Here is a 12,803-nt window from a genome sequence, read left to right on the forward strand (position 1 = left end):
ACAGCCCCGCGCTTGAAACCACGCCTTTCCCGCTTGGTCGATCATGTGCACTTCTCGCCTTCGCTTAATCTCGCCCAGTCTAATTGGGACGTCTACGGAGCAAGCTTCAAGGGATGCGCCCTTTTTAGCTAGTTCGTCCGCTTTTTTATTCCCATCTATTCCCATATGCCCTGGGACCCAATATAGATGTATGCTTCTCCCTGTCCCGATCCTCTCCAGAGACTGCTTACACTCTAACACGCATTTCGATGCTGTGCTATGCGAGATTATTGCCTTAATTGCTGCTTGACTGTCAATATAAAAGTTAACACGGTTGCAGCTTAAGCTATTCTCTTCCAGGGTTTCTACTGCTTTGGTTACGGCTAATATTTCCGCTTGGAAAACGCCACAGTAATCCGGCAGCCTGTAGGATCTGCTTAGTACACCGCAGACCCTACTCCTTCCACTACTTTGGAACCATCTGTGTACACATGTATCGCCTCGTCCGCCATTTGCGCACCCTCGTGCCAACCGTCCACCTCTATTGTGGCCTTAAAATCTCCCTCGAAGCGCAGATTGGGAATCAGGTACTCTGTTCGTCTTGTGATTGATGACGCTATACTACTATGGCCATATGGTCGGCGCCCAAGCTGCCCCGAGGCACCGGGCCTGGTTGCGGTTGTTAATGCTTTGTTCTTTGCTACCAGGTCTGCAGGTGGAATGTCCAGAATGGCATGCAGTGCAGCCGTCGGGGTTGTTTTCAGGGCTACGGTAATGCTAAGCATCAATAGTCTGCATACCCCTTCTAATTTTTTGAGGTATGTTGTTTTTTGTGTGGCTTTCCACCAAAGAAGAACTCCATAGTATAGAATAGGGCTTACAATCGCTGTAAAAACCAAATGAGAAAGAGAGGGCGAAAAGCCCCCACGTACACCCCAGCATTCTTTTACATGCATAGAGCGCCGCTGAGGCCTTCTTGACCCTCTCCTCCACGTTGAGCTTCCATGACAGCTTACTGTCTAGGATGATTCCTAGATATTTTGTGCAAGGTTTCTCCTGTAAGGTCACCCCACCTAACTTAGGCCTGGTCTAATTTGGGACCTTGTACCTCTTTGTAAACAAGACCATATCCGTCGTCTCCGCATTGACTTTCAAACCGACATTAGATGCCCAGGTATGAATATCCCGAAACGCCCGATCCATCAAAGAACTAATCGTTGGAAGGCACTTTCCACTTATGACAATTACAACGTCATCTGCGTAAGCCGTCAGTTTTACGGGTCCCTCATCGAATCGCCTGAGCAGTTGATTGATGACCAGCGTTCACAGCAGAGGTGATAGCACCCCTCTTTGCGGCGTGCCCCTGTCCACTGATTTCATGGCCTCGTACAATCCCCATTGTGATGTAATCTTCCTGCAATTTAACATGCAGCCTATCCATCTGATTACGGCAGGATGTACTTTAATGTAATTAAGACCATCCATAATCGCCCATTTTGCAACATTATTTAAAACCCCGGCAATGTCCAAGAAGACTCCTAGAGCATACTCCTTATATTCCAGGGATTTCTCTATGCTTATTACCACCCTATGCAATGCAGTGTCTACCGACTTGCCTTTGGTGTACGCATGCTGTGTTGTGGAGAGCAGCTTTTCATCCACGTTGGACTTTATGTACACATCTATCAGCCTCTCAAAGGTTTTGAGTAGAAATGATGTTAAGCTAATGGGTCTATAGTTTTTGGGATACACGTGACCGATCTTCCCCGCCTTTGGTAGGAAAGCTACACGAGCAGTTCTCCAAGAGTGCGGTACATGATTCAGCCTTATGCAGCCATCGAATATTATTTTAAGCCATTTCAAGACCACCATACTTGAAACTTGTAGCATGGCCGGGAATATACCGTCTGGGCCCGGCGATTTAAACTTAGAAAACGTTTTCACTGCGCATTCTATCTTGGTATCGGTCACCAAGCCCGGCACTACTGGCTCCGTGATCGAAGTGTAAGTGATGTCTGCTGGCTATTACGTGACCATTCCACTTTCTCTTTCTTTACTAGTCCTTGGACTATGTTTCCCTTTGCTAGGAATTTTTTCAACCGTGCTGTTTCGCTGGAGCACTCTATGTCTGTACAGAAGCTTTTCCATGAGTTTCTCTTCGCTCTGGTAATTTCACGCTTGTAGATCCTCAGTAGATCCCTGTCTTCTCTACCCTCTTTAGGGGGATGCTGAAGCTTATATACGCATGGTCGGAGAAGGATGGTCTATCAACAACCAACCAATCATACATTGATACATCATGCTCGGAGCTCAATGTAATATCCAGAACATTGCTGGATGTTGGACCAATGTATGTAGTGACATTTCCCCTGTTGGATATCTGCATATTGGTTTGCAGGATGTAACAAAATAGGGATTTGCCTCTCTCGTTCGTATCTGCTCCTCCCCACGCATTTGCATCTGCGCCTATGACCAACCGCCCTTTGCGCCCTTCCTCCTGTAATAGTCTTTTGCACTCCATCGGTTGAGCCTCCGCAGTATGGGCCATGTAGCAGGACGCCAGGATAAATGCCTGCTTATTCTTTTGCTCAACGGCCACCGCTCAGTGGTGTAATAAGACAGCATATATGAATGCAGCTGTTTCTTTACCATTACTACAGCTCGCACCCGTCCTTCCGTTTGCGCGTAGTAAACGCCAAACCCGCGCGCGCTAAGTCCAGAAACCTTTCCTCCCGATGAGAGCCACGGCTCCTGGATCAGCGCCACGTCAAACGAACCCTCCTCAAGGGTTAGGAGGAGTTCCCTCGACGCCACTTTACTGTGTTGGAGGTTTATCTGTAGGACTCGCGGCACCATTGGGCTGTTTGTCCCCCTCCAGCACCTTCGACTTGACGTCGTCGTCCTCCCCCTTGCACTTTTGGTTTAGAGTATTCGAGGCCCCCTTCAGCCTCTCGTGACTGTTGTGCCGGGTGTTCCTCTGTGCGAGTCACAGCACCATTTGGCGGTTGGTCCTCTTCTAACACCTTCGTGGTGACGTCGGGGACCTCCACCTGTCTTATTTCCCTTAGGCTTTTGAGGTCCTTTTCGACTTCGCCCACCTCTAGCGTGTTAGGGTTTTTATCATCGGGACTTCTTTTCCTGAGTCGCATGTAAATTTTGTCAGTGCCAAACGACATTTTGCCAAGCTGCGTGTACAAAATATCCTCCGCCTGCTTGTTTATTTGGAAGATGTAGAACTGACGATCCTCGGTAGGGCGAGATACAGTAAGTACCTTCCAACCCTGTGTCGGTATGTTCGGATTCTGATTCTACAGAAGTCGCAGTGTATCCTCCGACTTCATCACGCATGGTATCTATCCATACCTTAACTTTTGGTACCGTGGGGATTTGCGCTTTATCTACCACCTCAAACCGCGCGTTCGTGCCTTGCCTTTGGAGGTTTGGAACTACTTCCTCCAGCCACCGCAAGCTCGCGATGTTGTCGCACGCTATCATCTTCACACCATTATACCATCCCCCCGAATCAAAGGTTGGAAGGGGCTTACTTGCCTGTTCCCGCATCATCTTAAGCATTAAACTAATAAGCTCCCTTTCCACAGATCTCCATCTTTCAGTAGTAAAATATCCTGTAGAATCACATCTCTACGCAGCTGGCAATGAAAGATGTTGAGTTTCTAAGGCTTGTTGACAATTCTACCTAAAATATAAATACTAATCCATTCTGTAGCTCAATTCAGAAGGTCATGTGCTGCCTCTAACTTAGCTTAGCACAAAATTGATTAAATTGCTTTATTCATTAACTTTTATCAGCTCCAAATTCGTGTTGTTAATGCGGTTGTTAAAATGTGTAAAAAAAAACATTTTATTAAAAAATAGGAAGCTCTCTGAAGAAAAACTCTGGAGTCGAAACAGCGACCACACGGGGTATGCAGAGACCTGTCAAATGTTGTACTTAAGATTTCATTCGACTTGATTGGAAAACAAATTTTAAAAATTCTAAATTTTTTTAGACCTACCACGGTATGTATGTCAATTGAGTTTGCCGTACGTTTTGACTGCGAAGTGAAAAATAAGGGAAATGGCAAAAGCGCACCGGTATGGCAAATACGACATTAAAACTTCATTGTCAATATTTACATTGGCAATTTTGTGTTGTTTGCCAACTGGCGTCCCGATAATGCCCGGTTTTTCAGTACGTGTTTAAACTCCAGTTAATGTTGGCTATCCTAAAGTTGACTAGAGGGTTAACCGTTCCACTTCGGCCGTTTAAGCTGAGATGAGCAGCAATTTTTTTTTTTTATCGAACAAAGTGTCAAGGCTAAACTCTAGTCAACTTTAGCTGGATCAAGGCGAATTCAGTACCAGGTGTTGTTATCCCAATAGCCAATGGCTTCTTTTTGATTTGTTTACGTACAACAATATGTCAGTTAATCGAAATCAATGCAAATTTACATTTGATTTGATATTTTTCAGCAAATTGAATTATTGATAAATTTGACTTGATGAATTCGCCTTGAACTGGAGTAATTGATAATTGTGAAAAGCGGCAGATAACAGAAAGGGTTGTGAAATAAATAAACTCTTAATTTGAGGTTGGGTTTTGACCACACTCTGCCTAATCGACATCGAGCAAAGTGAATTCAGTACAGGTGTTGTTATCCCAACAGCTGATTGCTTCGTCTTGATTATTTTCCATATAGCGCCTTGCTCTTTAATAAGTCAGTTAATCGAAATCGATTAAAATTTTCTTTCGACTTGACATTCTTCTGCTTGGCGAATTGGTTGAATTCGCTTTGCCATCACCTGTAGTGGAATTCACTAAATTTTTTAACGACATTTGTCATTGATTTATTTGCGAATCGATAACTATAACGATTTCGTTATTCAGTAACTATTTTGTATCGATATTTGTTTATCGACGATCAGCTCTGTTGTTAATTAAATGGCAAGTAAACTGGCTGCGTTAAAAATCACGAATTTAATATTTCTTGCAATTTTAGTTAAAAAATGAAAATCGGAACAGGAAAAGCTGCTTTATTTATAAATCAAATGGCATTTGAGTACTTGGCGTAGGTTTTATCACAAGATGAAGAATTACTAAGTCCATCGCCAGTGGACAGACACCTTCTTAGAGAAGTAGATAACCCATTCCAATTGAATGCAACAGTTTCGAAAGCTATACCGACTAACCCCATACTTGGCGCATGATATTATTTCTCAACTTGATGGTCAATTAAGGGGTACAAAAATTTACCGCATTTACTTACCTTTTGCAATCAATGCAAGATGCCGTCAAAACGAATTCAACACAATTCGCCAAAATGTCAACACCAAAAGAAGTTCGTATTGAATTCGCCTTGGACTTAAAAAAACTTATTTGTGCAAGGGAAATTCTGCACAAGGTAGTGTTATCCCATCAGCTGATTGCTTCTTCTTGATAACTTGCAGGAAATGCCTTGGCTCAGTAAGATGTCAGTTAATCGAAATCAATCCAAATTTTCTTCACTTGAAAATCTTTTGCACGGTATGGAAAATTTGAGTTTAAAATTTCATTTGCTTACTTGTTGGCAATTGACTTTCGTTTGCCAACTGGGGCCCCGTGTGAAAATAATGTCATAGAGTGTGAAACAACAAAAATTTTGAAAAGGGTTGTGAAATATTAAACACAAAACTTTAGCGTGTGTTTTGGCCACATACTCCTTTATTGACATATGTGTCATATTGAAAACGCTTTGGGCAACAAATGACTTGCGCAGTCATAAGAGTTAGAGGCAAGGCGAATTCAGTACTGTTATCCCAACAGCTGATTGCTTCTTCTTGATTATTTTCCACACAAAGCCTTGTACAGCAATATGTCAGTTAATCGAAATCAATGAAAATTTTGTTTTGACTTGACATTCTCCTGCACGGCAAATTGGTTGAATTCGCTTTGCCACCACTTGGTATGGATTCGCTTTGGTTAGAGGCAGTTTTTGATGTCAGTCATTTTGACCATCAATGAAAACCAAACATTTCCCTATGCTACGGATACAAGATCTTACCGACACCGTATGAATGAGGTGATTCTCCGGATGAAATGGCTATCCTATTTGTTAATCAAATTTTATTAAAACATCCCCTTATCTTCTGAAGTCGCTTTAATTTAAATAATTACGCATATGAAAGTTCGAGTATAAAGTATTTATTATCCACACTATTTTATTTGTAGGCAATTTTGTATACATAAAATTATAAATAGACAATCTTAATGTGTAGTAATTTTCTTCAACCTATTTCCTGCTATTAAAAACAAGACATAGTGAGTTACATTATGATATTTTAAGTAGAATAATCTAATATCTTATAAGAATTACAAATTTTTGCATATAACATCATATATGTATATTAGGGTGGAGTGATACCCTATTTTTTTTTTTTTTTTGTAATGGCCTAGCAATGAAAAGTTGTCTTTATAAGAGTTAACCAAAACCACCAAATATTATTTTCGTAGGATGACGTTTTAAGGTGCCCCCAGCCCCAAGAATTTGAGCAAAATAATCGCGATTTTACAAAGCTCATTATTTACATATTATTTATTTCTTTTTTAATATACATAACTTTAGTAAAATTACTATTATAACTAAAAACGACAAATTGGTGTTTTACAGTTTTATGTTGATAATAGTATGTTTCTAATCAAGTGTATAAGTACGAGTTTTACAGGCACATAGTAGGCCATGCAAATCAGTAGGATTTGTAATCAATGAGCACAATAACAACAAGCGAAATAAATCAATGACAAAAAAAAAAATTTTTGTACCTACCGCCTTTTTCAAAGTTTAATTGCTCTAAATATGCGATGAGTGAAATAAAAATTTTCAACCTTATTTCTGGTCTAGAAAGGCAAATTTCTGGAGGTCAGCCAAAAGCGATTTCGAAAAAAAAAAATTGACTTCACCCTAGTGTATATAGAGGCAGGTGATAAAATATGTGCATGCCATATGAAGCCTTCCCGACAAAGCCAGGTCGTTGTTGTAACGAATCTTTTAAAAATTTATTTGAGGTTAAATAGGCTACACTTGTCCTATGGCCGCATATACATACATATGTATGAAATATTTTAATATGTATGATAATATGAAAGACACATCAATTTACCTACATATGTAACTCATAGATTGTACATTATGATATATAAATTTAAATATTAGTGTACTAAGTATAATATATCGACTATGTCTTTATATTATCGCTTATTGGCCAGTTAGTTTGGAAAATATTATATATGTGCAGTCATTAATTAAACTCATAAAATAAATTTTTAACGACAGATTTTCCGTATAACGCTAGGGGAATGAATTTTTAGTTGAGAACAAACAAAGGTTAAAATGAGCTTTTTCCAGTTTTCCGGACAAAATGTGCTATTTTGTAAAGATATAAACAATATCAATTTATCAGTTACTTCCTTCTTTTGATATTTTCAAGGCGAATCTGTACAAGGTGATGACAAAGCGAGTTCAACCAATTGTTATACCAATGCTTTGTATGGAAAATAATCAAGAATAAGCAATCAGCTGTAGGGATAAAAACACCTGGTACGGAATTCGCCTGGGTTATATCTCTTAATTAGAAAGAGTTTGATGAATTTTATAATGAAAACAGATTTTTCAAGGGAATTGATCGCATTCTCGGATTACTTCACTTCCCAGAGGCGCTTCCTGGTAACCCAGCTTTGGCAAGACATTTGCCTCACAAAACGCTTCCTAGGTTGCTATCCACTTCTGTCAAAAGATTATTTCATATCAGTATGAGACCCCTTTGCCAGTTCCAAGTTCGCAAAATTACCTACCCAAAAAATTACTTTCAATACTATCTTTTTCGAAATTTTTCGTCTTATCACTTATTGACTTCTATTCCTCTCGAAATAGTTTCGAATTGCTGTATCGCTTTCGTATCTGAATGTCGTTACGCTCTAGGGTAACTTTTCTTCTCGAAAGCTGATACGAATTTGAAACAACGGCGATATCTCCGGCGATCATCAGAAATGTCGTATCGAATAAGTGACTTGAGTGATAGAAAACGCTGACAGGGTTTTCTCATTTTCTCAATATTTAATAATACACATGCATATAAAGTTATGTATATGTATGCACACCTGCGGGTAAAAATTAGCAGCAAAAATTATTTTCAAATTTTTATTATTTTTTGCTAGTTTAAAAAAATTAATGATTGCATAATGCATAATGCTTGCCATTTAAGTAAATTTGATTTGAAAGTAGAATTTGCCATGCTGTTGGGCAATTCCCGTTTTCATTTATTGGTCAATTTAACTGTCACTTTGTGGTCAAATGGACGGCAACGCTGTATGACTTGCCGTTTTCATTGTTATGACCAAGTTTGTGGTAAAATTTGAACGAATGAGAACAAAGCATGACGAAAATTAATGTAAATCAATTTCAAAAACTTTTCGAAACTTATAAGTTTCGCAAAATATTGAAAACATCCAAATCGTTTTTTTTTCCAAGTATGTTTGAGATTTTCTTACAAACAAAGATATATATTTTACACACTTTGTTTGGAAGAAAATCTTTAAATTTTTTGGAATTCGAAAATCAATGGAGATTTTGGGAAGCTTCAAAACGTATACTTTGTACATAAAAAATTTCAAACTTTTATTTAAATGGAGATTTTGGGAAGCTTCAAAACGTATACTTCGTACATAAAAATTTTCAAACTTTTATTTAAAATTTCAGAAAACCTTTTGTGTATTAAGTTGTAGGCTAATTAATATAATTACTAGAAACTCACAACCCGGAATTGCCCGGTCAATCCTGTACTCAAAGAACAGTACCCAAAACTAGCGGAAGGGGAACGCATACTTCCCAGGGAAACGCGAGTCACTCTAGCTCAACTTCGATCTGGATACTGTAACAGGTTAAACTCCTACCTATACAGAATCAACCCCAACATACAAAATGTATGCCCCGCTTGCAATGTGTCCCCACATGACACCAACCATCTATTTAATTGTAATGTGGAACCAACGCCTCTAATACACCTCTCATTATGGTCCACTCCTGTTGAAACAGCAAGTTTCCTTGGACTCCCGTTAAGAGGATATTGATGACAATTTGTGATCGGTCACACACATGGGGCGAAGCACTCCGACAACAACAAAAGCAAAAACAACTAGAAACTCAACACTTTTTCTGAAATTCTAAATAAAAGTTTGAAACCTATCAAAAATTTTTGTTAAAGACTTCTCTTCTCGTTTTTTCCAATTCTTTAGAAATCGCTTTCGAAAGTGGTTTAGAAAGTTGAGTAATACAATCATTAAAGTTTCGATTAATTTAAATAAATAAAAAAGCAAATAGCTAATGCAATTTTCAAATTATTCTTACTGCTATTTTTTCACGCGCAGTTATAAATTTAGGTTATTAAATGAAATTCCTGATCTCATTTCATGTTTCATATCAAATTATATTTAAGTATTCTAACTAGTTAATTTTCGAACATTCTCGAAATTATTAAAATATTTTCTTTTTTCAATACTGTTAACTAATTTTTTTAAATTTACATACATAGATGAGCAATATTTCAGCAAGAATATAATTAGATTATAAATGCTAAATTTATTCCATTATTTTAATAATTTTTTTTGCTTTTACTTGTACTTGGAAAATTGCAACGATTTTTTTTGCAACTCAAATATGTAAATTTTTTTTAAACTCTAAAAAATGCTTTTTTAATACTACATAAATTTCTAAAAATACGTATGCGAAATTTACTTTTAAGCGCGCAACAAACATTAATTGTGTAATTCCATTTAAATTGTGTACATATGGAGCTAGTTTCATAATCACTTAATACATAAATATATATTTTTCTTCATAAACATGTATGCTGCAATTCGCAAGACTGTCATTAAAATTACTACTAAGTATATGTTGTATTTTTTATTTCCCTTGCTCTTGTTATACTACATTGAAAGCACATTACCGACGGTACCGAATTTTTACTTTATCTATCAAAAATTTTGTTTCTTTTCGTTTTTTTGTTTATGCAAAAATGCACATACAATTTTAGTTATAATTTATTTAACTACTACTTTTGATTTACTTGCAATTTCAACTTAAAAGAGTCGAATTTCATATATTTATTTTATAAATTTATTTTAGTCTGCATTATGATTAGCTTTTAATTTCCTTCCGTCAAACGAGTGCAGCAGTGCAGGAAATTGCTAAACAAATTTTTAATTCCTATTAGCACCTAGATTTTTATATGGTTTGCCACCATTACGTTCCCATTCACGATTAAATTCATGCTCCAAAATCTCAGCGCCCCGTTTACGTGTTAAACCCGTTTCTTCGAGGCTCAGCTCGCACATTTGCATATCATCGACACCTAAAAATATAAATACATTTTAGAATGATCTTTTTGTATTAGATGGGTCGACATATTTGTAACGGAAACAGTTTATACATTTGTGTAGTTTTCATAACGCCAACTACAGATCGGGTGTTAGTTTTCATTAACTCTATTTGGCCAATAACCCGGAATTTTGATATACTTACTTTAAACTAGTTTTCAAAACTATCAGGCCTGTTAGGGTTTGCATACAAAATTTCGAATCAATTTTGGCTCTACATTGTACCATGGTATAAATATTACAAGGTAAACCCGTTGAGAGCCAAAATTACGTTTAAAAAAATTTTAAAATTCTCACTGCTCTCACATTTTTATTTTTTTTATTTTGGTGTTGTTTTCATAACAAAAATATAACAAACTGCGAGCAAAGAGAGCAAAGAGTCAGCGCATATGCGCCTTGGCAACCACGCTACTGTTGGCAGCCATAATTTCGAAATAGTAAAAGACTTCGTTTATTTGGGAACCAGCATCAACATTAGCAACAACATCAGCACTGAAATCCAGCGAAGAATCAATCTTGCCAATAAATGCTACTTTGGACTAGGTAGGCAATTGAAAAGTAAAGTCCTCTCTCGGCGACCGAAAATCATACTCTACAAGTCACTTATCGTACCCGTCCTGCTATATGGGGCAGAAGCATGGACCATGACAACAGCAGATGAAGCGGCTTTGGGAGTGTTCGAGAGAAAAGTTCTTCGAAAGATTTATGGACCTCTACGCGTTGGCGATGGCGAGTACCGAAGAAGATTTAATGATGAGCTGTACGAGCTATACGCAGACATCAACATAGTCCAGCGAATTAAAACGCAGCGGCTGCGCTGGCTAGGCCATGTTATGCGAATGAAAGATGATGCTCCGGCCAAGAAAGTGTTTCTATCGGAACCCGCCTATGGAAGCAGAGGTAGAGGGCGGCCCCCACTCCGTTGGAAGGACCAGGTGGAAAACGATTTAAACTCCCTTGGTGTGACCAATTGGCGCCGGTTGGCGGAGCGAAGGAGCGACTGGCGCGCCTTGTTGGACGGCCATAACCGTTTAGACGGTTAAGCGCCAATTAAGTAAGTAAGTAATATATTTGGTAATTCTATACGACAGCATGACACTCTTAATACACGTCCTAAAATATCAAGAGGGGTATCAAAAGACGCGTTTTGGATCGAGGATGGCAAATCCAAAGCGGAGATAAAAAAATGTGGGTATGTCGAGATATTTACAAAAGAAATTTTGAAAATTTTCATGTGGTTGTTGTAATTTTGATAATTTTGTGGTACCCACAAAAAAAATTGTGAACATAAGTGTTTTAGGCGGATATAGTTTTGGTCCCCAAACTGGTGTGGGACCCACACAAGGTAATTTTTTATAAGCGCGGCCAAAGGCCGCCAATGCGGAAAGATGTTCTGCGCAAAAAATCTATGGATCCCATCCTCGGTTCAGGAGCACTCCGGGGAAATTTTTCAGTTTTTTGTTAATATCTTTTGAGCGATCTACAATTTTTATTTTCCGCCTTCGGATTATTGTTGTCGAGGTCAATACGAGCCTTTTGACACCCTCTCGGTATTTTTGGACGCGTATTACCAGTGTCATGCTGTCGTATAGAAGTACCATATATTTTTGCGTTCTAACATTAATATTGTGATATGTTATTCAAAACCGAATTTTTTATTGGTGAAAATAACCAGAAAATAAGAAATCTCAACCGTCAACCGCATTCTAGAATTTTCAATTCAAGAATTGTATTGTGGTTTCCCGCAAAAGGAAGCATCAGTCTACGATCCTCTTCGGAGGAATTTCTTCAACAAATTGTTTAGAAATGTATCAGCGTCTGCGCGACGAGTAGAAAAACCCGACTTACCGCCAAGGTTTACGGAAGAGATACATATCTACTAATAATAACAATTTGGTGTGATATATATTTGAGGAGATCAAGGTCTGGCTTTCCATCTAATTCGAAGGCTACTTATCGTGTATTCGTTTTTCTACGAACTGGCTCACCTAAATACATATTTTGTGCCGACCCAAAAATGTATCTGCTAATTCGCACGAACTTTTGGTGCCAGGGTAATGCCGATGGACAATCAATACCATTTATACAAATTTTCTTAAATATTTTTAATGGATAGGTCAACACACTAGCTCTACACCACGGCGGCAGACTTTGACCGTTCAGCCTCCACGAACTATAATACTCGAACTGGACGATGATGTTTAGGTAAGCTGCGAAGAGCTACAGCGTGTTTGCTGGCGTGGGCAAGTTATGGGGAAATCTCCAATGGGTTCGGAGAAGCAGGTGGGGGAAGACTTTAATCTCTCTTGGTGCCCCCTGTTGGCGTCAGTTATAGCGAAACAGAGTTAGCTGGAGTGACTTGTTACGCAACGACCAGCATCTCCTAAACGGTTAAGCGCCAATTAAAAAATTTATC

At 38.5% G+C, this 12,803-nt stretch overlaps 1 protein-coding gene across 14 annotated transcripts in view; it reads right to left on the minus strand.

Annotated features, from left to right (window-relative positions):
- Positions 1 to 6,143: 6,143 nt before the first annotated feature.
- The window catches only part of jar (Myosin heavy chain 95F jaguar), a 141,642-nt gene continuing 134,982 nt past the window's right edge, over positions 6,144 to 12,803 (minus strand). For all 14 annotated transcript variants that reach the window (XM_067760990.1, XM_067760989.1, XM_067760987.1 and 11 more), the window contains one exon: positions 6,144 to 10,362. In XM_067760990.1, coding sequence (XP_067617091.1) covers positions 10,211 to 10,362 — 152 coding nt within the window. In that variant the 3' untranslated portion in view covers positions 6,144 to 10,210. The remainder of the gene's footprint in view (positions 10,363 to 12,803) is intronic.

Source organism: Eurosta solidaginis, chromosome 1 (assembly GCF_040869045.1).
Source record: "Eurosta solidaginis isolate ZX-2024a chromosome 1, ASM4086904v1, whole genome shotgun sequence".
NCBI classification, from domain to species: domain Eukaryota; kingdom Metazoa; phylum Arthropoda; class Insecta; order Diptera; family Tephritidae; genus Eurosta; species Eurosta solidaginis.